Source organism: Doryrhamphus excisus, linkage group LG2 (assembly GCF_037039965.1).
Source record: "Doryrhamphus excisus strain RoL-2023G ecotype Guam linkage group LG2, RoL_Dexc_Guam_v1.1, whole genome shotgun sequence".
Taxonomy (NCBI): Eukaryota; Metazoa; Chordata; class Actinopteri; order Syngnathiformes; family Syngnathidae; genus Doryrhamphus; species Doryrhamphus excisus.
Genome location: NC_136358.1, coordinates 13382822 through 13408781, shown reverse-complemented (window position 1 = coordinate 13408781; position 25960 = coordinate 13382822). Strand labels below are relative to the sequence as shown.

At 38.9% G+C, this 25960-nt stretch overlaps 3 protein-coding genes and 1 pseudogene across 4 annotated transcripts; 2 read left to right on the top strand and 2 right to left on the bottom strand.

The window, feature by feature from the left end:
* On the top strand, positions 1-812 carry LOC131132587 (uncharacterized). Its single transcript, XM_058078356.2, has 2 exons — positions 1-213; positions 352-812. The coding sequence occupies exons 1-2, from the start codon at positions 48-50 to the stop codon at positions 774-776; spliced, it is 591 nt and encodes a 196-aa protein (XP_057934339.2). The 5' UTR covers positions 1-47; the 3' UTR covers positions 777-812.
* Positions 813-1674: 862 nt separating this feature from the next.
* LOC131132586 (basic helix-loop-helix ARNT-like protein 2) lies at positions 1675-16020 on the bottom strand (annotated as a pseudogene). Its single transcript, XR_013630230.1, has 18 exons — positions 15599-16020; positions 10876-10987; positions 10771-10809; positions 10661-10702; positions 10121-10278; positions 9971-10053; positions 9792-9884; positions 8649-8766; positions 8415-8564; positions 6240-6462; positions 5812-5918; positions 5457-5607; positions 5308-5363; positions 5111-5222; positions 4946-5024; positions 4765-4846; positions 3148-4294; positions 1675-2381 (listed from the first exon to the last, which is right to left on the bottom strand). The product of XR_013630230.1 is annotated as a basic helix-loop-helix ARNT-like protein 2 (transcript).
* Positions 16021-17133: 1113 nt separating this feature from the next.
* LOC131106520 (uncharacterized) lies at positions 17134-23160 on the top strand. The gene is made up of 14 exons (XM_078798253.1): positions 17134-17253; positions 18277-18364; positions 18657-18732; positions 18838-19121; positions 19240-19302; positions 19396-19472; positions 19555-19623; positions 20056-20261; positions 20590-20692; positions 20809-20971; positions 21113-21216; positions 21499-21643; positions 21745-21871; positions 22336-23160. The coding sequence occupies exons 3-14, from the start codon at positions 18714-18716 to the stop codon at positions 22626-22628; spliced, it is 1653 nt and encodes a 550-aa protein (XP_078654379.1). The 5' UTR covers positions 17134-17253; positions 18277-18364; positions 18657-18713; the 3' UTR covers positions 22629-23160.
* LOC144902003 (uncharacterized) lies at positions 22496-25000 on the bottom strand. The gene is made up of 5 exons (XM_078798257.1): positions 24991-25000; positions 24205-24296; positions 23972-24082; positions 23558-23834; positions 22496-23170 (listed from the first exon to the last, which is right to left on the bottom strand). Exons 2-5 carry the CDS (start codon positions 24237-24239, stop codon positions 22940-22942), a joined length of 654 nt encoding a protein of 217 aa, XP_078654383.1. The 5' UTR covers positions 24240-24296; positions 24991-25000; the 3' UTR covers positions 22496-22939.
* Positions 25001-25960: the final 960 nt, after the last annotated feature.

Here is a 25960-nt window from a genome sequence, read left to right as displayed (position 1 = left end):
CCCCAAATGAAAAAACACCATTCCGTTTGGCACAAAACATCTTCCCGATGTTCAACCAGATCGGTTGCCCCCTGCTGCTGGCCTGCATGTGTATCGAGCGCTATTTGGCGGTGGTTCGACCCGTGCTGTACCTGAGAGCGAGAAAGACGGAGTATCACGTTGCCGTGTCCATCGTGGTGTGGGTCATCACCATGTCCTTCTGTGTCGCTGCAGGTTAGTAAGAAACCTCCAAAAATCCCTTCTCAACAAAAAGCTAGCACAAATTCTGGTAACTGTTATGAATTTGAAGTTGTGCTCCATAGTTCCCCCTACTGCTATGGAGTGTAAATTGTCGATGTGTTTTACACACAGGAGTTGTTAACAACCCCACTATCATGAGCTTGCCTGTTTCCTTCATTGTCTCCAACCTCTTCGTCATCATGCTCGCCAGCCTCGGAGGTGTGGTGTGGTCGTTACGGCAACAAAGCCCGGCTTACACAAGCAGCAACGCGTCGGAATCGCCCTTAAAGAGACGGGCGGTGGTGAATGTTTTAACTGTGGTGGTGCCTTCAGTGGTCGCCTACCTTCCTGTTTGTATGACGGTCCCCACTCTTCTTGCTTTCATCTCGGGTAGTTTTAAAATACACATAGTCATATGCAACATTGTTCAAGTATGCGAGTTGTTTCCAAGGTTAGGCGTGCTCATCGGGCCTCTCTTTTACCTCGCCAAGGCAAAGCAAATCTTTTGCCAAGGTGGAACAGGGAAGGCAAATAGTGCGACCAGAAACTGCACATAAAGACATGGAATATCAGTCTGTGCACACATACACTCAAAGGTCACAACAACTGTCAGTCACTGCTAGAAAAAGAAGGGGCGGGATTAAATAAGCTCTGCTTCTTCCTACTTCTTTTTGGATATGTAGTATTGTTCAAGTGTAAACGTGAATTTTATTCTATGGAATGACAGTTTAATAGTGTGTCTACAGTGATGTTCATTTCATTTATTCACATTTAAATTCAAGATGACATTCGAAAAAGTATCTTGTCATTTATTTATATCTATAGTAGTAGTATTTTAGTCATTACAATTTTTGATTGCATTAATAAGTAAAATTTTTGATGTTGCTTTTTAAATGTATTTCTTGTTGTTTTTTGTTAATTAATTGACATATATATAGTGTAGTGATAATTAGTTGAATTCATTCACATTACAGTGCATTCAGATGAAGTAGGATTTTTAATGCAGCTCAAACTTTTCCCCCACAAGGGCACATAAAGAAAAATATCAGGATGCAGGGGCGTCTTCTGTGGAAAAAACTACTTACATATATTTAAATCCCCAAACTTTGTGATATTTATTATTAGTGTCAGCTTTTTTTCTTTACATTGTGCCTTTTTGCTCTATTTTTTCTGGGGGGGTTTCTTTTGTTTATATCAGTTACAGGACTTCTGTCGGATGTGTTGTCCTGTCTGGATGTCCATATTTGTAATTTAATACCATAGTTATGAGATTTGTTCAATTTATTTATAAGAATTTATCCAAATGTAATGTTATTGTACTTATTTGGTGTGTTTGCTTGACTGGCTAATGTTGAATATTTACGATAATACTGAGAAAATAAGAAAACTGAAGCTTGAAAACCAAATGCAGCAAAAAAAAGTAGCAAAAACAAAAAAAAGTAATTTACTTTCAAATACCTCAATTTCTTGTTACAGCAGAAACATCAACGACAATTAGCACTTGCAAAACAGATAAAACAGGCGTTTTCCTCTTTTGAAAGCTGACTATATATGCTGACATTGATGGCAGCTTTTAAAGCCACAGAATGATTTACAATAAAAGCACATTCAAAAGAAAAGGCAACACAATCACATTCTTGTTTTCAAGCTTAGAAACCCAGTGATAGAACACAGAGTAGTTTACAAGGGCGAGTATTTCACACATTTTGCAGTCAAATCCCCCTGTTGAAAGTGTTTCTTAACACTAATAATGTGTCTGGATACATACGCGCTCTGATTCCCATAGGTTTTACTTGCTGAACTGGCTTGTTGGGCTTTTCCTCAAACATCATTTTCCAAGAAAACGTACACAGATAGAATAATGTTGCATATTTCCGGTCATAATGCTGAAATCGGCTGATGTTATCTTTCACATAAAGGCTGTTGTGGTATTCAACGACACTGTACATACATAGATAGACGGGCATTAAATAAGTGGATGGAGCATCTGGATAACAAAAGGGAAGCCGATGCAAAAGTGCCTTAAAACATGCATTCTGTCAACTTTTACCTCAGTAAACATTTTCATACTACTAAATTCATGGTTGTTTCAAGTCTTCTTCAATACAGCGTCATTTTGTAATTATGGCCCCGACTGACATGGAAATCTTCCAGTAGATGACCTTCACAGGACCACTAAGCATACAGTAAATAAGTGATATGTCAAAACAGTACAATACACTGCTGCTCAAGTCCCTTAGTGCACATTCATAAAAATAAAAAAAAAACACTTTTTTTTGTACTTACTTTTGAGACCAGCTCTATTCTAAAGTCTTGGGCACAATTGCACTCAAAATTCAATAGCTCAGCAAATTACATTTTTAATTGGCCATCTTTTAAGTATGTACATTTTTTAATAGACAATAATTTTGAGTGCAAATGTACTGTATAATTTGTTTGTTTGACAGTTAACACATTTTAGTTTGACTTTGCAACGTTTTATATTAATTTAAATTAGTTTGGGTTGCTAGGCAGACGTTGCTACAGCTGTAGCATATAATGCTAAATAGCACTAGCTAAAGTAGGTGCTTCGAATAACACACTAAGGATGGCTTAAGAAATAAATCAGCATATAGTCAACAATTCAGTATTCTGGACTCATATAATAATTATTTGACGCTTAAAAGGGGATTTTACAAGAGGGAATTTGTCCACATTTCACAGTTAAATTAAAATTAGCCTGTGTATTCCCGCCAGCATCCTATTTGCTAGCCAATTAGCAAACGGAAATGGAAGGTACATCACATGATGTCATTAGCATTTCACTAAAAAAAAAATGGAACCACAAAAAGTTTTTATAGTTATACAATTATACTTTTACATGCATAAAACAATTCTAAATGCACATACGAATGAAAACTATAAATGAACATTTAAGGTTACTCTTACCTGCATTGAAGACGTGCTGTTTACAAAGACATAATGTGGCATCGAGATCAACTACCACCACTTCCTGTTTTTGGTCACGTAAAGGCAAACGTAACCTTAAATGTTCAGTTATCGCTTTCAATCATAGTTTTTTTGTTTTCAGCATGTAAAACTAGACATTTAAAGCTATAAATATGTGTTTTGTCATTTTGGGCTTCCTGGAACGGATTAATTGGATTTACATTATTTCTTATGGGAAATATTTCTGGAAAGAACTGACGTTAACTACGGTTCCATTGTACTGTCAATCTGCAAGGGTTGCGAGCTTAACAGGGAACTGAACTGTGTGCCTGAAATGAGATTGCAATGATGAAGCATTAAGCATGAAGTAAAATAAGATCGAATCTAAGTCCATATCGCTACAAAAACGGTATGAAAACCGCTTAAAGCAAGACGACGGCAGTGGGCTGACACAGCTCACATTCACTCGGCATTGACACTGTTTCCGAACATCAGCACATGAATATAATTAAATTAATTTAACTTAAATTAGCAGGAACAGTAGTGGTGGGAGGGCTGCAAAGGCCTAAGGCATCTCCAGATTTGCATAACGCTTCAGAGTCTTCAATGGCTCAATTAAAGCCAATGTAAAACAGAAAAAGTCATATTTTCCCCCATGATTTGTTGCTTTGTACTTTTTGACGGTAAAAACAAACATACCTGCAGAAAAATTGAGTTTGGCTAGCAGCATTCCCATCTTCTACATACGTAAGCCACTCGCGGTGGATCGGGCAAATAAAAAATAAGTCATGATTTCAGTCTCCAGGAAGACACTGAATCCCGACAAGCGCTGTTTCCTGTTGGAGACGTTGGACACCACAGTGGTGATAATCAACTCTTCTTTCTCCCATATGCCTCACTGACTGCATCCAGTGCAGCAGTGCAGGGCTTGGATGAACACATGCATGGTCCAGTTCATTTCAAGTGGCACAAGAACAAGCGTGATGGGGCTAGAAAGGCCAGTGTAAGTCCTCCAAGTTCCCCGATTGACCCATGTTGACATCGGCCTCCAGTAAGCTCATGATGACCGCCATGGCCGCCTCGTCACTGCTAAAGCTGCTCAGGCCCGGCACCAGCATGTTGTCCAAGTCCTGCTGGGACGACTCGCCTGTGAGACACACCACTCATTGATGCTCACGTCAAATTAGCTCTCCAAAGACATTTATTCTCATTTATTATCAACTCCTATAGCCACTATATTAGAAAGTGGGGTTCGTTTGTAGTTTGTAGTTTGGGCGTGTGACCAATCACAAAGGAGGCGGGCTGTGGGGGGAATGAATTAAAACAGACTGTTTTGGCAGGAAGGACAAATCCAAGGAAATACAGCTGGAATAGGTGCAGATTGTGGAAGATCTAGAAAGTTTTCTGTGCTGGTTATTGTGTGTAGCTGCTCTATCGGAGTCCACAACTCAAAGGGTTGAAAGATAAGCATAATAGGTCATAATCGTCACAATCCAAATATAAGATGAACCTGAATAAAAGCCAATGCCTCTTTTTCTGATTTGCTATAGTGTATTTTCCAGACATTACTTTCTTCGGGCTTCTGATTGGCTAGTCGTGAATGTTGTCACACAGTACCTGTACTTTCAGACGCGCTGGGGCCCGCCTCTGTTCTCCACTCAGATGGACCACCTGCTTCTTCTTCTCCTCTGCCAGACAGCTGGAAAACAAAGTAACTTTGCATTTAAAAACAATACAAAATCAGTTACATTTAAACAATAGTAATAGTCTTTTAAGGAAAAAATAACAAAATACTCACACTTCGACTGGCTTGTGGGGAGGCTAGTGGTCCAAAAGGACTGGAAACACCGCTAGCGCTTGATGGAGATGAGTTTGCCCTGTTCAAGGACATTTTATTATATTATACATTGATTTTATAGGAAGTCTGAACTTTTTAATTCAACACCTATTTGTCTTTGGGCACCTGTACGACTCGACGAGTTCATTTGCGATTTGGGTCCCAATGCTGCCAGCGTAGATCATTTTGCCCATACCACTTGTGAGGCCTGGAATTATGGGTAATTGTTTTGCTTCGTCTGTAGGACAAGAAATAAACTATCATTTGCAGCCAAAATGCATTAAAAATTTAATTTTAATGTATTTTCAATGTGGATTTCTTACCCTTAGGACCTTTTGAGCTGCCTGCTGCCTCATCATCTTTAGCATGGCTGTGCCCCCTGCTGGTGAGAAGATGCAGTCCAGCTGTTAGATACAATAAATCCATTGCACAGTCCAAAAGCATCATTTTGTATCAATGCATCAATACTTACGAGACGACCCTGTTTAAAGACACAATGAATTCAACTTCTTTGGTCCATGGATTTGTAAAACTAAACCACTGACTTTGGAGTGAAATATAAGAGCCATATTTTGTTTTGAACTTGTAGCACTTTGTGTCAATCTTCTCTTTGCTGTGCAGGACTGGAAAAGAGATTGGACACAACTGTCATGGCACCAGAAAAAAGACAGCACTTCTTAGTTGAACAACATAAGAAAGTGTCAAAACTTTAGACCGGTGCTGTAGTATGGTTTAAAGATGCACAAGCACTTGAAAACACTTTTTAGATGCCACATTTAGTCCAAGAAAATAGACAGAAAACTGAAATCCTGATATTGTTCCATCACCTTGCCTGTGTTTTTCTGCCATTTGCTGCAAGTCGTCCGGGTGGAAGTACTCATAACATGACGTGCCTAAAATTTCTTGCGGTAAATAACCGATGAGAGTTGTTGCTCTGCAAAAACAAGAAAGAAAAAAAACAGGTAGGTTGATTCAGGACTGTGCGAGAACAACATGTCCACAGGCATGCATCATCTATCATGCCTGTCTGTCATGCATATGAGAAAGGCTGAAGGTGAAGGTGAAATTACGTCCCAGACATCTATTAAAGGACGCCATCAAGATGCACAGCTCCTTCTGAGAAACGACAAAGACACAAACTCCTCACCACGTCATTGCTTTCTCAGAGGACCTCTGACCTCAAGCTCATGACAAAAGTAGCAAGACAGTCCACCCCAAGGGGCGTTTCTTTGAGAGAGAAACGAGGGCCACTCACTGTTGCTCTATAAAAGTGAACTTGCCGTCGATCGTACAGCGTGCCACAAACTCGGTGGGCTTGACGTTAATGTCTTTGGGCGTTTGGTGGGGAGGATGTCCTTGGAGGCGACACATGGTCACCAGGCAAGTCAGGTTGGAGGTGTCTGCTTCCGAATCCAGCTCGCTCCTCGACCAGCTGTGCATGTATCCGGTGCAGTGTAGGGTGCAGTATCTGTAGGAGTCTGTGGACACAAATGGACGTAAAAAGATGTATCATACTCAGAGGCGTTCCTCCTATTTTGTAATAATAATATACATATAACATATTGATGAATAACTTGCATTGTGTATATTTATTAGGATGTAGGTGTACCTAATAAAGTAGAAGTAGTAGTAAAAATATCATATTAAGAGGATATAATGTTGATTAACATTTAATTGTGTTTTTTCATACATTTTTAATCATTAGCAAAAAATAAAAGATGGATTGGATTATCATTACAATTTATTATAAAAAGATAAACTCCATCATAATATTTTTTTAAAACTGCTCTATGAAGATTTGAGTGGCAGAGTCCAACGCTACAGTTGCAGTGTCCCTCCACTAAGAGGCGCTCGCTCTCCTTGTCTCCATCCAATTAAATGTACACGTTTTAACCACACTGCCTTCTGACTTTGTGGTTATACAATGCTAGTAACGCTGACCTACTTCCTGTATTCCTTCCTCCATTTGAATCAAAGTGACCTACATTGTAGAAAGTTGTGAAAAGGACACATCATTTACCGCATGCAAGTCGGTGATACTCTTGTTGCTTTTTTTTTTACACAAAGTCCATCACGACTTCTGGAAACAAGTTGCCAGGATGGTCTTGAGGGCATGTTTGGTCTTGGATAATCCATTTTTCACTATGAGGTGCAATTTATCCTGTCTAAACTCATGCATCTGTTGCAAAGACACCTTTTCATACTTAAAGCCATCAAGTAACGTTAGCTTATTTGATCATATACAATCCATAATGTGGTGTACATAAAGTGATGCTCCAGCACTATTATTATCATCATCGTCTCGCAGCTAAGGCTAAACCAACTCATATTCATTCAAGATTACACAGTTTCAAAGTGAAATAGTATGTTTCAGGTTCTTGGTCTGCAAAATAATGTCGATATCAGTGGTCTCAAACTCAGTTTACCTGGGGGCCACTGGAGCTAGGGTCTGGGTGAGGCTGGGCCGCACCAGGTTTAAAAAACAAACAAAAACGCATTTATAAGAAAAAGAAAAAAACTGTATCATAAAACAATAATAAAATATATAAATAATATATATAAATATAATAACAATATAATAAAATAAAAATAAAACTGTCTTCAATGCTATACCCTACACTTTTTCAGTGCTTTGGTTACGGTTTTCCACAGGAAAAGCTCTGATAAAACATTCCACTGTTCTCAAATATCTGAATTTTTATTTACTACACAAAGTAAGATGAAAAAATAAATCAAAATAAAGAAAAAATAAATCAGTAATAAATAAATAAAATAATAATAAAACAGCAAAATAAGAAAAACTTAAGAAACCACACCAACATACTAGTTGGTGGCTAGAGAAATTATTTTTTTTCAGATTCAAATTAACAGTAGTAACAGTTATTTAACCTTCAACATGAACATGAATGAAACTTAACAATTTCACCCAATTAGCAAATTAGCATCGTTACATCTGCGAGCAGTGTCGTAACTTGCAAAATCGCATCAATTGTGTCCGGTGTGCACACATTTCTGGGTGCATGATACCATACAGCATCCATATTAAAGTCACGTGGGCCGCACTAACATTAAACTTTAATATCAAGGTGGGGGCCTCAAACTAGCAGCATGCTGGTCTATATAATGTCTTATTTCTGAGCAGTTACTGTTGTAACTTCCAGCAGCACCCGTCCCCCTGGCAAAACTGATTTGGTTTCATCCACAACTGCGCATGATTGTGTTGTCCTGCTTTTGAAGCTGAAGCATGGGATTTAATGCATTTGTTTTTAATGCATAAATAATCGGTTCACACGCTTGCAGACTTACAAAGAAACTAATTTACAAACTTTTTCATTTTACAGAACTGGCATTGTAACATATGCACAATAATATCAGTGTATTATAATAATAATTATTATTATTATTATACAGTACCAGTATGTCGACCCACCCTTCTTAATGGAAGTGCTGGGCAATGGGTGCTTCTCCTTGTGCCTTCCCTCCACCCGACTGTGCTTCATGCGACAGAAGAACGAGCGCCTGGCTCCAGTGGACAAGTTTGACGCTGTGACCGGTGTGTCCGCTTGAACAGGAACCCCAGCTGCACACACACATTTCAACACAGTCCACAAATTCAACTCCAGTCAGTTCATTTCAGGTACAGCTGCCATGGCAACAGACTTACTGGCAGCATCAATGAGTCCCTGGTGAGAGTTCAGGTCAGAAGATGACAGTTGCTCCTTCACCTTGTTGATGTCTTTGGGGTGGACGAAATCGAACAAACTTTGGCCCATCAACTCCACCTGTTGACATAGCGAACACTTCATCTTCCCGCCTGACTGTGATCGCAACACCTGGAACTTTTTGTGGCATTTAAAGAAAACCAAACAGCATCTGCCTCCCCCGTGTATACTCAAGTGGTTTCATATTCAAGTGGTTTCATATTTCTCCAGAGGCGTTTATTTTGGAGCTCTGATAATCTTTCTCCGCTTGGGAAATGTGGTCAAAAACGTAGAACAGGTGTGATCGTTATGTGAAAGGTACAGCTCAGCCCTAAATATTTGAGTTGTGGTGAATAATCTATTAAATGATAAATCTGTATCTAGTAGCTGGAAATGACACAAAAAAGTGGGAAGACTGTAAGAATATGTAAGAAAAAATTATTAGTAGTAATATTAATATTGTTTTAATTATTATTATGATTAGTATTATGATACAAAAAACAAAACAATTCTGTACAAAGTGGAAAAAGGGACTGTTTTATTTAATAACAATGTTAATAACAATCATATTATGATATAAATATAAATATTTAATAATAACCTTAATAATATAAATATAATAAATATAATATAATGTAAAAATAAATGTAAATGTAAATGTAACACGAATTATTCAATTTTGTAAAAATATAAACCAAAATATGAATTATTAAAAATTCTACATTAAATTATGGGGGACAAGGAGCATTTTCTATGATTAATTAGCATTAAATGTACTATATTGGATAATAATTTGTTTTAAAAATTGGCAAAAAAAACAGTACTAAGTACTGTAAACAAAAGAAAACACGAAAATTGCCATTTTATCTCCCTAACTTTGTACAGAATTTTCTTATTCTACATATTTTTCAAGCCATAAAATACCAATCAAACAGATACAAATTGAGTTTAACTGTTGTGTACAATCGGCATAATAAAATTGTATTCTTTTATTCCTCCGGCCTGGATGTCTGCTACTATTTATGAGTTCCTCGTCATTCAAATGGGAACAGCAATGTCAAAATCAACCCTCAAATGGTGTTCAAATGATGAGAATGGGGACACACCCGACTAAAGTTGAGGATCTTGGAGACAGACTCGGAGATAAACAAAATTTTTGCTCGGTCGCAGCTCACAACTAACAGGAAACCGTCTGCAACCTGGAAGATCATACACATGAAAGTGAATCAAGAGATAATCACGTTGGAGCAGGCGTCGCCAACGCGGTAGCGGGTGAGGCCCCTACCCTGAGCAAAAGGTGCCTGAGGTCATCATGAGGCAGGATAGAAGGCTTACAGGCAGCCTCTGCAAAGCTGCTGCCTGACCCGGCTGGAAACACAAAACGGAGACATACTTTTAGAGCAAACAGAAAAATAATACCACCTGAAAAGTGTACCTTTAAGGGCTTTCAGGTGTTGCACAGCCTTGCGCAGCACGGTGAGTCTGTCGAGTTTTCGGGACATTGGCTGACAGGCGGGGATCATGGCGGACAGCTCGTCGATGAGGTTGTTTATCTTATCTCGCCGCTGCTTCTCAGTGAGGCGGTGAGGCTGCCTGGGAGTGCATTTTGCTATTAGATATATATCGAGATAGAGATCTATGGCGATTGGACAGTGGTGGGCCACGTTACTTCATAGAGTATACTCTAGATACACAGTAGAACCTTTTTTGAGAAGTGCATTCCAATTATTATAAATGAAATGGATGTGTAAATGTGATTAAGAGATATAGCAGGGTGGGTAAACTACAGCTTGGGGGCCACATGAACATGAACTTATGGCCCACGCCGAACAGCAGCGACAGAGCAGTGATGTCATGGCATGAAAGCATCCAATCAAATTGCTCTGATGTTACCCCTGAGAGCATGCTACTGTTGCTATGGTATGCTGTAATCCTTCACACACACACACACACACACATTTCTAGATGAAAATACCTGAAGCATTTCATTTTGGCTTGCTGGTCCTCTCCTTCAGATCTGCTAATGTAAAAAGACATTTGAAATTGGATACTTATAGACAGAATTATTCAAGAATGCCAGTGTACCTGGTGAAGTCCTCATCCATTTGGAAGTCAATACAGCGGCTGTTAGATCACACCAATTTAGAATCAAATAAAAAGTGCGATGATTAAAAGAAAAAAAAGGCTTACTGCACGAGGGCGTCTGATCTCTCGTCCACATCGCCCTTGCGTTTCCTTGGCAGCTCAGCAGCAGGTAGTGAAGCGGTCGCTTGGCTCGGCCTTCCCTCCTCTGCGTTGCCACCTAATGCACGCAAACAAATAGACGACCTTGAGTCAGTGTGGGCAACCTCCAGTGCTTTCATAGAGGCAGCTTGAATAAATGATGGAATGGCTGCTAATTTACAAATGGATCAGGAATACAATGACATGAAAGTAAGGGGGAGGATTGCCAAACAAGCGAGGGGTGGAAATGCACTCATCCACACAGCTAAGTGCTACATTACTGCACATGCACAACAAATTCTGTTAGCAATGCACCCAATAATGCAAATAAATAAAAGTAAACGTGCTGAATTTAATAAAAGAACACCACATTCAACCAAAAAATTTAATGAAATTACTCTTTTGACACTTAGGCCCCATAAACATTTGGTTTCACAGGCTGTATTGGATTAATTAGGATGATTCAGCATTCCTGCTTTTCCAAAATAAAATACAATTAAAAATATTTTCTAAAAATTCGACTTTCATTCATTCATTGAGCATTGTGCTTTACAAACATATTACCTTTTGACTTTTCATTGTACTTCGGCTCCGGCCAATAACACCCTCCACCCCCACTCCTCCCACACACACACCCTCGATCTGAGCCAGTGGTGTGCTGGCTTCGGGCTGCCATTGAACTGTGATAGAAGTTGCCAAATCCAGAAGGCACGTGAAGGTAAATTGGGTTTGAGCTATCATGTTACCTAAATCTTATTTAATGCCGTAACACTGACCTACTTCTCTAGGTCGGGACTACTATACAGTACTTCTAATTGTTACACTTTTCGGGGGAAAACAACTCTTGATGAAAGTGAAGGCACTGTTGACCTTGGCTGACCCATATTCACTTTTTGGCTCACTTTGGTGAGCTCAAGCAATAAATACAAAGTTAGTCTGTTGTCTATTAAAATTCTAGTACAATCCAAATATATACAGCGTTACTATTTGATGAGTAATAGTGACACCGTTCTCATTAATCCCCCCTGAGCAGTTTTGTGGGTCATCACTGACGTAAAAGTGGAATGTGGGAGCTGGTTGGCCCTGTCTTCCACCCACTACTTCCGTGCCGATGCTGCACGCTATTTTCAATGTCACATCCTTTCCACAGTGTCCTGAAATTGTCCAAAGATTACAATGCAAGCCAGATTAAAACTGTGTTTCCCAACCTTTATTTTACTCTAGAAAAATCAACTAAAATGTCACTAAAAGTATATCAACCGATACAATTATTAGATTTGTTATTTAGAGTACCGTCTGCCATTTTATTGTTCTGCTATACTATACATCACTGGCATACATAGACGAACATGGATATGTTATTTGCGGAAAATAAACAACATGAATGGAACATGAGGTAAAATTGGACAATTTGTGAGAAATGTACCAATGCAGCCTATTATTGAAATAATGATAGAGACACAATGAGCAGTGAGGGGTTATGTTCAAAAACATCACCTAATTTAAGGGAAATTGACTACTTTTCAGTGTATTTCCCAGCATACTTTCCAGAACACACGCATATTAAAGCCGGCGTGTCCCCGAATGCATCTTGTCATGAGAATGAGAGAGTGTTGTTTCCAGGATGAACGGACTAGAGACGTATGTGTGTTGAATGTGAGACGCTGTGTGGCTGCGTGGGGAAGCAGCCACACTGTACTTCCATCTGCCGTTCATTACATAAAAAAAATGAAACGGTATTCATGAAATAAATTAGTTACTGCCGTTAAGAAGAACTGAAAAATTGAAATAAAACGCAATGATGAAATCAACTCAGCCTCTATGTACGTTATGTTTTTATCAATACTTGGTTCAATCAGAGCATAAACATAAATGGTCCATTGTTGATGTGACCTACACGATGTGACCTACATGCCATACCTTCAATAACAAGCAGCCAGTGCATCCCACTTGATTAACTTCAAGGTACTTGGTAGGCAGACTTGTTGAAACTACACTAATATCCACAATATAGCAAAACAGTAGAGTTCAAAGATTAAAAAATTACAAAATATAGGAAGCAATAAGACATTTTAAACATATTGGAATGATCCCATATAAAGTAAAACATTGATTTCTTTAAGGGCTGCACGGCGGGCGAATGGTTAGCGCGCAGACCTCGCCTGGCTGGCGACCAGTCCAGGGTGTACCCCGCCTCTCGCTCGAAGACAGCTGGGATAAGCTCCAGCACCCTCCCGCTACCCTCGTGAGGATAAGCGGTAGAAAATGAATAAATGAATGATTTCTTTACTACCACTCCTGCAAATACGAAGGCATTTACAACAACATATTTTTAGATTTAAGTATGTTATTTTTTTCTAAAATATAGAGTGATAATAATATATATTTCCAGCATTTTAAACATATCAGATTAAGTCATGTCGTTACTTTTCATTTGTATTTTATGCTACTTTTTGTGTTACTCCTTTGTGGTTTAATGACAAGACATGACCATGTCATGGCAATACAATACATTCATTCATTCATGAGTGTAAATGATTGCCCACAAGAGCTATAAAGCAACATGAATGCTGTAGCTTCTCACAGATAGTCTGCTTTCACATCATTTTTGTAAAAAAAAAAAGAATCCTTCACATGAGCACTCTCACAGACACCCACACATTACTGATATTCCTCCCAGATGCGTGTTTCAGGCTGCAGTTGTACACCCAGCAACAATGACTTCCTGTTAGCATTTCTGTAGTCCACACCTCTCAAGTGGGGTGATGACGTGCACTATTCTGCACTATTATACGCATATTCGTGCACTGAAGTGACCTGGTTCTCTTTGCATGCACACACACCACAATGTCACTACACAATTGCATTTAATGATACCCAACTACAAATGGTTCTCACATTATTAGAACAAATCCCAGCCTTTATTTACATTGAGGAACACGACCGTGTGTGTGTGTGTGTGCCCGACTACTAGTGGCAGCCTTCAGCCCGCAAAGTACACTGTGTTCTAGGTTATTCCTGGATGACATGACCCTGGTTACTTCTACCTACTGTATAGGCCATGTTAAGAATGTCATGAGAAAATTGTCCCCCCACCCAGCCCCAACACATCCACACAGTAGTCTGTGACAGGCTAAATGTATCTTTTTGAAATACATTAACAACAATTCACATGGCCATAGTAGTTAGTCATGCATTTTAAACAGAGAGAGCGCACTTGAGAGCACGCAGTAGAAAAAATCTGCAGTGGAATTCAGAATAAACAAACATTTTAGCATGCAAGTCATTTTGTTGATTTATTTTTCATGGTTTCCATATTGGAAACAATATGATCTCCCATGTGAATAGACCTAACTTTGACTGAACAGTTTGGAAAGTACATTTTGTCCATTATTCACAGGATATTTTGCAATGTACTGGAAAAACAGCACAAGGGTAATACACTAAAAGGTCAGAAGAATAGATAGATTGCCTCCACACTATTATTAAACATGCTAATTCAGCTTAACACAACAAAACACCTCTCAATGCCGTCTTCCAGCTGATGATTTACAAACTATATTTTTTGCTGAAGGAATATTTGTATAAATAAATGCTTTGCAACTATTATTGGGAATGTGATCATAGGTTACTTTGTTGAATGTACATGTTGTCCTTGGTGAAATCATGCTATCTATTTAAGTGATATTGGAAAAACACTATGCAGTGAGAACAATAAGTACACCACATTCCAATGAGATGCACTGACACAACCCAAGCTAATATTGTGCCTTTATAAAATTGTAATTCAACCATATATGTATATGATATCAGTTTGTGTCTCACTAATAAACTTATCATATGATATTCATTAATGGTACGGGTGCTTCTAATAAAATGTCTAGTCATTGGATTAATGCACTTATTGGAGTAGGTCAGATACTCGCACATATAAACGTATTTTAAACTTTTTTCTGTGATTCGGCCTAGATGGAGCTCTAAACGCTCCCTGCTGGCCAGTAAAGGAACTACTGCTCCACTGCTCTACTGACCCACTTTTCCTCGTGCACGCACGTGAGCAACTAAGCCCCTCATGGGGACTTTGGAGAAGGTTAAAAACTAAATAAAACTTTTTCGTGGGCCTTTAGGTAAAAATCAATGGAACGGTGTTACATTAAAGTCACATTTATGCTGTTTGGGGACCGATTTTTGGAGACATTTGTCGTTATAGTTACAGTCACGTGCCTACGTGAGGTATGTTGGGCAGGCAAACTGCTCCCGGCTTCCCCTCCCCTCCCATGCTGATGCGCGTACCCGTCCAGCATTTGAGAGATGAGAACGAGCCCGTAGTACGGAATAATGAATGGGCAAGTTAGCACGGCGGTGACTTGTCCAATTCGCCATACGGTCGTTTACCGGCTTACTACCGGCATTTTGAGCAGCTTTGTCGGCAGGGGTCCAACACCTTGGCCGCTAAAAGAACCCTGCTGGATTTACTGTCTTACTCGCTTGTGTGCTGTTATTCTAATTATTTATTGTTAAAGTTGAAGCGGTAAAAGTTTCCGCCGTGTCAAAATCCTCAAAAATTCCACATTGAGGTATTAAAAGTCACCACTTCTTTTCTTGCTTCAATTGTTTTACTTTGAGTAAATGTGTTAAAAGGATAGTCGATACTAATGCTATGTTATAATTCGGGTAAGGGGGCACTTACCTGTGAGGCGGTCTGCTGTCCCTTCCGAGCCTCCGTCCGACATGGCGTCTGAAAGGGAAGCCAGTGTCCCGGAGGAGGCTACGGTGCACGGCGGCGGCGCATGTGGAGGAGCCAAGTGCTAAAGGGAGAGGAGGGAGCCGCAAAGAGCCGGCGAGTTGTATAATTGACTTCATTTTTGCCTCCCCTCAACCCCTCCCGTATATTTTTTTTTACAAAGGAGGCGGAGTGGGGTGAGGTCGAGGGGGCAGAAACGTGAGGGATGGGACACCCGTGTCCTTTAGGAAACATGTCTCCTCCTCCAGCTTGTATTTATTTATTTATTTATTTATGCGCTTCATTCATGCCCACGTGCTGACGTCATTCTACTGATTTATTCCTCTTTTGGAATCAGCACTCGTTTTATCAGTCGACATCGTCTTACCTGCATGCTTTAACGCCCAAACAGGTTTACTAGTTTTATAAGCCCCCAAAACAGTTCTATTTTTATTAAATATAAAATAAACAAATATAATAATGCATTTTAGTGACCTCCAGCGTCACGCATTTGTGTTTACGTGCCTTCGGAAAGTGCGATAGTAGAAAAGAAGAGGTCTCACTTTGCCACGGTTGTCGTAGTACAAAATAATCACCATGTTCTTCCTGGGAGCGGTGGAATTTGCCATATTCTGTGGTTACTCCAATAAGACACCCATTACAGGAAATGTCAACCTAAATATAGTGACTCTGGCAGCAAAGTTCATAATTATGATGTCATTTAGTTGTCGATCGGGGTGGATTAAATGCAAAGATTGTACATTTTATACACACATCAATATCACGAGCGTGGTTTGAAACATATTTAATTAGCACAATAACGACATGAACATGTGAACGAAAGGAAAATGGAAGGGGGAAAACGGGGGATCAAAGTGAGTAGTCTTCACTACAATAGGCGATCTTGGGCCATCACCTACATAGTGTAATTTGAGACCTTTGCACGAGACTTTACATAAGAGCGGCGGCTGCACGTGCCAGTCAGAAACGTGTTGACCTATATATTATATAACTTTAGTGGTCACGTGGCGACGGTTGACTCGTTAACCCATTTAAAAGTCAGTCTGGAGAAAGTCAGTACTCTACGTCATAACTGAAAGAAGCCATTTCGTCATCATAATATATGACATATATATATATATTTTAATGACTATTTGGAACCAGTCAAAAAAAACACAGACTCAAGGTAAAGTTTGTGGTGAAAATGTGTGTTACTTATAAATGTATGGAGTAAGATAGCTGTCAAAAAGGTGTGTGCATGATTTTAACCATTCGTATTCGTAATCTTAAACATTTGTATGTCAATGAAATTGTTGTACACAAAATTATGCTGTCATATACATGAATCTGAGAAATTGTGCGGGTTAGGATTTTTTTCATGTGAGTATGAATCTAAAAGCTGTGAGTGCAAAGTCTTGTGAATACAACTCTAATTTCTATGAGCACGAATTGAAGTTTGTGGGTACGAGTTGAAAAGCGTTAACATGACGTCACGTAGGTCACAGGCGGGTCACAGAGAAAGTAATCGAACCTCGATTCCTCCAATGGCGCGTTCGCCAAAGGAAAAAATGGCTGACAGCAGTGGACCGAGTGGAGCTGCCCGCTCAGGAGAAACATCACAGGTAAAGTCAACAACGTGTTTATCCAAAATTCATTTCATAAAATTGTACTTTATTAAACAATGTACAGTTCATGAACTTACAGACTTACTCCTTTAGCTCGCAAACTAACGACATGCCGGTGACGCTAAGTTAGTGCTAGCATTACTAGCATCAGAAGTTGGCTTGTGCTAGTTATTTAGCATTGACCTGCAAAATATGAAATTATGTGAAATTAATTTGCAAAATGATGTTGATCAAAATACAACTTTTGTCGATTTGTAAATGGTGTTATTTGGCGTATAAATCTGTTAAATCTGTTAAATAAATTATTATTATTTGCCTGCAGTCAGTTGCTAGAGATTAGGCGCACAAGTGTGGGTTGCATGGGTCCAGACTAGCTTGCTGTTTGATGTGGATGCTGACCCAAACTCAGACTTTAAGTTAAGGAGAAGTTATTTTGCAGGCACTCTGTACAATCGTGCAAAATACCCATGTCTGTAGCATTTGCTGTTCAATTTTGTCTTTTCTCTCACTCAGGTCCAATTAAGAGACATCATCAACACAGCACATGCACTGTTGATGTTCAGTAACAGCGTACAGGAGAATGTCAGGCCAGTCAGACAGGAAAGTACAGGAGAAGCTGCTGTCGGACAGGGAGCACAGTCAGTTCCAGCAGTGAGGTCTCAGCAGGCAGTGCAACAACTTATAAGATCTCAGAACAATGGCCCTGGAAAAGTGAAACAAGAAATGGCACGGTAGGGTACATGGGTCATGTATTGCACTCTCAGTGCAGGCACATTTGGACAGACTAGGTCCCTGATTTAAGTAGAAGGCAGGGAAACGGCTGCAGATGTTTTAAATTCTATTATTTACCTTAGAATATTTTCTGGGCTTCAGACCATCACCATGTGAACTATTGCATAAAACAAATTAAACAAATTTACATAAGCTAACATAATCATAGAATGTAGACATCTTCTAAGTTTGGTTGTTTTTTGTTGATGGAATATAAAAGATGAGAATAATAGTATGCCTTCTTTTTAGGTCCTTTCCAGGATTTTTTCAAAAGGAGGCAAGAGGCAAAAGACGTTTTGCACCATATAGGACAAAAGAATCTGGGAAGAGTTTTTTGGTGAGCTTTTTTCTTCTTGAAAAACAATATGAAAAAACACCAAAAGGAGAAGAGGAACTGCCACTCATGCTGGCTGGCCTTGGCAAGCGTTCACTAACCATATCCGAAAACATGACACATTCAGAGGTATGCTACCATTCATTAACTGCCTTGTGTCAAGTCAAGAGAAAAACACCCATCTTAGAATTCATCTTGATGCATGGTTTTATTAATATTTGCATGATGAAATACACAGTAGTTCATAAATATAGGTCATTGCAATAAAGCTCTAACTATGCTTTTGTCTCTTAAGTTTTCAGAGTTGCTTGTCAGTGCATATCCAAGATTGGCAAATATCTGTGGTGGCTGGATGCTGCACAAGTCCACAGGTATGTAGTCAGACACACTGGATTAACGTTGTTCCAAAATACTCTCTATATGAGTAGTTATTGAATTTTCAGGTTTGTTTAGTATCTATAATTCATTAATTTTAGGTGGGGGTGGACGGCGGAGCTTGGTTGTTATTCCTCCAGATCTACATGGATACACTGGCCAGCAGCTGAAAGTAGTGAGCGGGAATGGAAAATACACATTGTACATTTCTCCTTTACAAGAAGAACTTGATACAATTCCATTACCACCTGAAGCAAAGGAGTTTGAGAACATGCCCAAAGCCCAGTGTACAACCTGCAAGAAAATGATTCCTCTTCAAATTCTTCCAGTACACATCAAGGAATGCAAGACAGACATTGTAGATTTGTCCTATTCTGCTGAAGAGGTATGTCAAAGTTTTAGTCTTTTAGGCTTTATCTCACAGCTGTTTGTATTGAAAAATGAGATGTTATCCTGTATTATGCTCTAAACACTTACATATTATTATTGTTTTTCTCCCCCAGGAAAACTGCAACGAAGAACATGAAGATGAATTCCCAGATTCCATTTGCAACCAGACAGACATGGTGAAATTGTTTGTGCCTTCCTGGTAAATTAAGATATTAATCTCTGGAATAATGTAAAATTGTATTCACATGCCTTGTGGATTCTATTTTAAGACTGCAGAGTGTCCTGTGTGCAACAATGCATTTCAAGTTGACATAATTGAGATCCATGCAGCCACATGCAGATTACGGTAATATTAATGATTTTGTGCAACTTTTTTAAATGTTTACCTACATTCATTTGACATTTGATGTTATTCTCTATGTGTGCAGACCTTCAGATAATGACGGCCATGAGTCAAGTGCATCAGTACCAGTCAGTCAAATCAGTACCTTTCAAAGGTAATATTGTACATTAGGTAATTATGGTGGCAAATTATGTCATCTGGATAATATGCACTTTAAATTGATACTGCAGTATCAATCATCTTTTTCCTGTTGAAAAGCTTTGTAATGTGCTCAGTGTGATCACAGAGAAATGTGGTAATCAAAAAACATTGTATGTTTATGACACATTTTGCTCTTATCTTGATTTACATGAAGCCTGCTCTCACCACTTAGAGTTTCACCAGAATAGGAGGTGTCGTGGTTGTTAGGGGTGTCACACCCTAACAACCACCCAGAATAATTGTAGCAAACAGCTATGAAATTATACATACAGTATAACCATGTCTAATTTTGGTTTTTATTCAAATGCCCAGTGGTGAACAAGAAACAAATAAGTATAAGTGTCTATCTTAATGTTCATTTTTTGTCTTTTGTTATTAATTCCAGTTCTGAGGAAATCTTGGAATGGATCGCTTGTCAAGTTGATGAAACAAACACATTTTCCATCTGTGTGTCGCGAACTGACCTCTTCAGCAGAGGCATGCAACAGTGGCAACGGCAGAAGAAGACGTCGCCCAAATGTAGACTTAAGGTCACATTCTTTGGTGAGGCAGGCATCGATACTGGAGCCCTTAGCAGAGAATTCCTCACAGGTACAAATGTTTGTCTATATATCATGTCACGATAAGAGAATATTTGTGCACATTAAATTTTTACAAGGCTCCGTGCAGGATAAAAGATAATCGAGAACAAAAAGGAAAGGAATTATCTACACGCTGAATATAGTTCCAAGAATTTTTATTGGACTGATGTGTGGATTTCGTCCTCTTCCTGTTTGTCCATATTTGTCAAATCAGACACACTTTACACACTGTGAACATCACCACCTCTGGTGTTGTAGTGGGCTCAAATGCTAATTAAATGGGGAAAAACGAGAGACAGAAGAGACCTTTTGAATGTCCTGTATTTGCTGTTTTGCAGAAATGCTGGCAGAGATCGAAAACAGACTCTTCATTGAAGGGTCAGATAAGAAAGGGAAGAATCCTGTTTATTGTCTGAACAGTTTGGACTCTAACTACTTTAGGTGTGTATTGAAATTCCTCTTGTTTTCTTTTAGTATATTAATTGCAATAATACTTAACCCTATTTTGTATCATTGTAAATATATTCAGGCAGTTTATGCTGTTTTGTTTTGGTTAGGGGTGCAGGAGAGATCATGGCAGCCAGCCTGGCACAAGGCGGACCTTGTCCTAGCTTCATGCGCGAGTGGTGCGTCAGATATCTCTGCTCCGGAGACTCTGACAGCATACAAGTGTCTGCCAGTGATGTAACAGATTTTGAACTGTCACAGCTTATTGAGAGGGTAAATACAATTTTATTAAAGTTAGTAATTGCATTAACCTCAGTATGATATAGCTTGCACAATTACTTTTTAGGTTTGTAGCCTTTAGAGAAAAATGATACAATGCAACTTAATTTCACTTGACACCCACTCTGTTTTCAGATAAACAGCGCCAGTAATGACAACATCAGTGACCTGGTTGACGATGTTGTGACCTGCGGATACACTGGAATCGTGTCTCTGGAAAATAAAGACAGCATGATAAGGTACGTTGGTGACATTTTTGATTTTCATTAAGGTAAGGGTGTATTGTACAAGAATTTGTGACTTGAGTTAGGCTACTTGTTTGGTCATGTCTAAAGCATGGATTACGTGGATTAAGTAACATGGCATTGTTTCATGCAAGGCTGTGTTGTTTAACTTCTTTACATGTCACCTAATAATAATAATAATATAGGTTTTTTAAGTTGTTTTGGCAGTTTTTCCCTCTACATCCAACAGGTTTACCACTTAAGTATATTCTCCTGATGAAACATTTTGTCCATTAGAACTGTTATACTTCACTCCACCATGAGAGTCATCCCAATGCTCAACCAGCTCAGAAAAGGCCTGCAGCTGTATGATCTATCAAAAATCATGAAGACTCATCAAGACCTCTGCCTACCACTGTTTGTTCCAGGGGAAGATAATGAGGTCTATTCTTACATTTTAGACTGCTTTTAATTGAGCATGAATGTCTTTTGCGAGAATTACAATGTTTATGCAGACTGAAATGCACTTCCTTCTTCTTAAAGGCGGATGCAGGCTTCCTTCTAGAGAGGTGCCGCCCTGTCTTCAGTGAGATTGGTTCTGCCAAGCACCAAAAAGAAGTAAAAATCATTAACTTTCTCCAGGACTACCTTCAGGAGATTGAGGATTCTGGTATGTTTTAGCCAAGATAGGGTAATAAAGACATTAACTTTTTTCTGCTATCCTGCAGTACATTTGATTTAGTGCAGTGTAAATGGTTAATTGATTCAAAATAAACAACCCATTCAATCTAAGCGTTTTTGAAAACTTGATGTCACTATTTAAAATGAATGTAAATGATGAAATGTAATATTGTGACCTAGAATAACAGTTTGATTAAACTAGACATGAAGGGCTTACAGATGGATGACTTGCAGTTATATCTACAATAATATAACAACATAGTGCCTGTCATCCAGTCACAACAAATGCTGCTTTTATTAAAATCTCTGTGGTTTCTACTGTGATTAATCAAATGTTCTTATACTCAAAAGGGTCAGTATGATTTGTGTATATGTAAGGGATTTTTATCAACTTCAAAACTAAAATGTATTGTTTTCAATTCAGACTAACATTGTGTTAATCTCTTCATTAAGAACAAGAGGGCCCCAACAACAACGTTACTCCAGAAGGCTTGACTGTAGGACGCATCATGCAGTGGATGACTGGACAACGACATAAGCCTGTTCTGCCAAGCGAAAAGAAGGACTTTGTCATAAATATGAAATTCAACCATGACTGTGATACGCAACACACTGTTTGTTTTCCAACTGTAAGCGCCTGCAGTCGTACTGTCACATTCCCTTCAGCTCACCTGAAAACATATACTGAATTCAAAAACATTTTGACACTAGCCATATGCCATGGGCAAACTTTTGATCGGGTGTAACCGCTCAGTGTAAAGGAAAACAAGTAACTGCGACATGTCAGATCATATGTTTTATTCTGGTCATTTTTGTGACAGCTTCCTTCCTTTTCTGTAATCGCCACGTTGCTCTTTGGAATACCCACAGTCATTTTGTTTTAGAAAAGTCCAATTTAATTCTGATGATGAATAGAAATTTCATCGGAAAGTTCTCAGTAAAAATGTTTGGGACTCATATCTCATGTTAAATTGAACAGATGTCAGAGCAAGTCTTTTTTAACAAGTAGACTGCAAATGTTTACCTTTATGCTATTAAAATCTTTTGCAAGATCATGTTATATCTCAGGCATTTCTTGTGTTGCCATTAGACTTTCAATACACTGAACCATTGTTATGTAAATGTCTCTGCCAAATGACTCTGATGAGGCCAAGGGATTTATCATGGACTGTACAGTTTCCATAATATGCGGAGTCAGAGGGCACTCAATTTCCTGGACTTGAACTCCATATGGTTCCTCGTGCACAGCATCAAACATTTCCCAGTCAGTTCCAAATAGCTCCATGTTCTGGGGAGGGGGGGGGAAATCTTTTTAATATTTTGTATGAAACAGCATTTGTTAGCGTCATAGAATAACTGCCAGAGTCATATTTTAAGGTTTTTGACACAATAATGCACTGTGAATCAGCAGTGTTAGGGGAACTAGGTAGAATCAAAATTTAGCTAAAATATGATTAGGTTATAAGTCTAATAATTTTGAATTATTTTAAAAACATACCAAAGCACACACTGAAGTACACAGGCATAGTGCAGTGACAACAGAAAACCATTGAAATAACAATAAAAAAAATCATACGTTTTTATATATACCTTAGCCTCCACATATTCAGGTTCAAAACTTGTCAACTGCACTTTGCCTTTGTAAACAGCGCCTCAAGTGTGTGCTTCCACAAACCTGCAAATCTTCGTTCGGGTCACAAGGGTTCTTCATATGACCCAAAATCCAGAGCTGGTTTGGGGAGAGTCCACCTTCAGACCGTAAAGGATGGTTGTCCCAGCCTTCTGTGAAGGTGTGAAGGGCATCTGCCAGACGTGGAACGAAGACATAGTGGGCACAAAACAGATGAACAACATCTGCCAAATGCAACAGGCCATCTTCCTCGAGACTGTGAAGAACTTCATAGAAAAGGTGTGTCACGCTGGTCCAGACATCTCGCCACAGGCGCTCGATTCTAGATCAGAAACAGGACTTATTCCACTGAAAAGTAATAATTTAAATTGTCTGACCAAAAAAAATTTACAACAATAACTTCCCATTTTACATCTTACTATTGATATACTATAAATTATGTGAATTGTTTATTGTAACCTCTGATTATGTACACTCCGCCCAGCAATGAAGCTCCCTCTTCCAGCACCTTTAACAATGAACATGGTTTCAGCAATTGAGACGTTTTCAACGCCTTCATCGCCCCTGACCCTGGAAAATAGATGTGAGAAATGTCCAGCCATATTCATCACAGCAAAAATATTCCACTGAAAATTACTAAAATTAGTAATTAGTGCATGGAAACAATAGCACAAGTTTAAATCACTGTTTACCTGGAAGGCCAGCCATAGTCTTCCACTGCCTTCATAAAAAATGAGTGAGCAGTGTTTGAGCAGTTATTTGTTGCAGGTTCTAGATAGAAAATCTGTGTAGAAAGACAAGGTTATTAAGGCCTACAAAACATAAGATAAATAATCTTAATTGATCCCCAGGGGAAATTCAGGAGTTATAGCAACATCAGTAAAAGCAGGAACACCATCGATAAAAGTCAGGAACCATAAGCATAAAATAAAAAAATAGTAATTGAAATCAGCTTTCTGACACATTACATCTGCACTATGTCCATACATTTCTTAGTTAGCATATGTATTCTCTGGGTAGAGAGTTTCTACAGTCAAGACAGACATGGAAATTAATTGGAATTTAAAAAAAAAGTTTATTTATTAACGTTCTGAATATACAATGTTTTAAATGTTTATTCCCTGCTCTTCTCCTCCTGTACCTCCTCCTTTGTCTCCTCTCACCTGCATTCTTCATCCTCCTGCTACTCTTAACCTCTCTTTAAACTCCTCCCTTTCTTCTCATTAATGTCTCCTCTTCCCCTCCCTCCTCCCTCATATTTTTTCTCCATATGATTGGCCAGTCAGTATTGCTCCCTATGATTGCCATTTACTTAAATTGATAGAGTAAAATATGATAAACGTTATGAAAAGTTTTGAAAATTCATTGTTTATAATGTGTGTGAACCGTGTGGATAACACATATGCAGTTTATGAACAGTGAATACATAAACACAAACGTAAACAGATAATGAAGCACTGTAATAAAAGGTGACCAACCTTTCTCGAGTACCCATCTATTGCACCAAATATGACAATGTTGTACCTTGAAAACAAAATATGAAATGACAATGAGCAGTCACCCCACCCACAATAAATAAATAAGGAAATAGTTAGTAAATAAAAAGTCTTACCGTATAAGCTTGTGGTTTGTGTCCACATGGACTAATGACAGAGGCCCCTGCACAAAGTATGTCCTCCTTACTATGCACCCCAGCCGTGTCATCCTTTCCAAAACCCCTGGAGCATCGACTCTGTGCATGGACTCCTTGATGCGATCCCATTGAACTCTATGCCCATCTGCTTGCAGACAGCCTTTAACCATTCTATATCCTGCATTTGGGATCCTGCTTTTGATGGACCGCACAGCATCATCCAATTCACTGTCAGTTAAGCTGCTGTATGTAGACCTTGTGGACAACCCAAGTTCACGCATACGCCGGAAGATTGTGCTTTGGCTGACACCCAACAGGTTTGCGATGCAAGACACTGGTAAGGGGAAGTCGATGAGCCTGGACAGCAGCTCTTCAGAAAAAATGAACCTTGGTCGACCTCGTCCTCCAGCTCTAATAAAAGCACAGGGACTCTCTTGGGAAACAGCTGCGTGGATCTTGCTTTGCAGGGATAAAAGACAATCCACAATTTCAGCTGGGATGTTTAAAGTACTGGAAGCAGCCGAAAGAATAAATGCTTCTTGATTAACAATGTACTGCAAATAGTCCAAATTCAAGTGCAGTTGATTTAACACATCTGAAATCCTTGATTTCATACGTTCCAATAACTGAGTAGCCACTGGTCCCTGTAAACAACAAAATACAAGTTGGATGCATTAAATGCCACTGTTAACTTAGTCATTTACCAACATACAGTACTCTATCAATTCCACATGGGCTGTACAAACGTCCGAAATACTTTTGTATTTTTAGCAAAATTAATATGCCAATCATTAGCTTGCAAGTTAAAACAATAA

Excerpts from the sequence above, each read along its gene's own strand:
- LOC144902003 (XM_078798257.1), bottom strand. The coding sequence starts at position 24,239 with ATGAAGGCAGTGGAAGACTATGGCTGGCCTTCCAG. Across the intron at positions 23,835-23,971 it reads CGGAGTGTACATAATCAGAG|AATCGAGCGCCTGTGGCGAG; the intron begins GTTACAATAAAC and ends TTTCTGATCTAG. Across the intron at positions 23,171-23,557 it reads ACCCGAACGAAGATTTGCAG|AACATGGAGCTATTTGGAAC; the intron begins GTTTGTGGAAGC and ends CCCCCTCCCCAG.
- LOC131132587 (XM_058078356.2), top strand. The coding sequence starts at position 48 with ATGTTCAACCAGATCGGTTGCCCCCTGCTGCTGGCCTGCATGTGTATC. Across the intron at positions 214-351 it reads GTCCTTCTGTGTCGCTGCAG|GAGTTGTTAACAACCCCACT; the intron begins GTTAGTAAGAAA and ends TTTTACACACAG.
- LOC131106520 (XM_078798253.1), top strand. Across the intron at positions 19,624-20,055 it reads CAAATCAGTACCTTTCAAAG|TTCTGAGGAAATCTTGGAAT; the intron begins GTAATATTGTAC and ends TATTAATTCCAG. Across the intron at positions 21,217-21,498 it reads AATAAAGACAGCATGATAAG|AACTGTTATACTTCACTCCA; the intron begins GTACGTTGGTGA and ends TTTGTCCATTAG.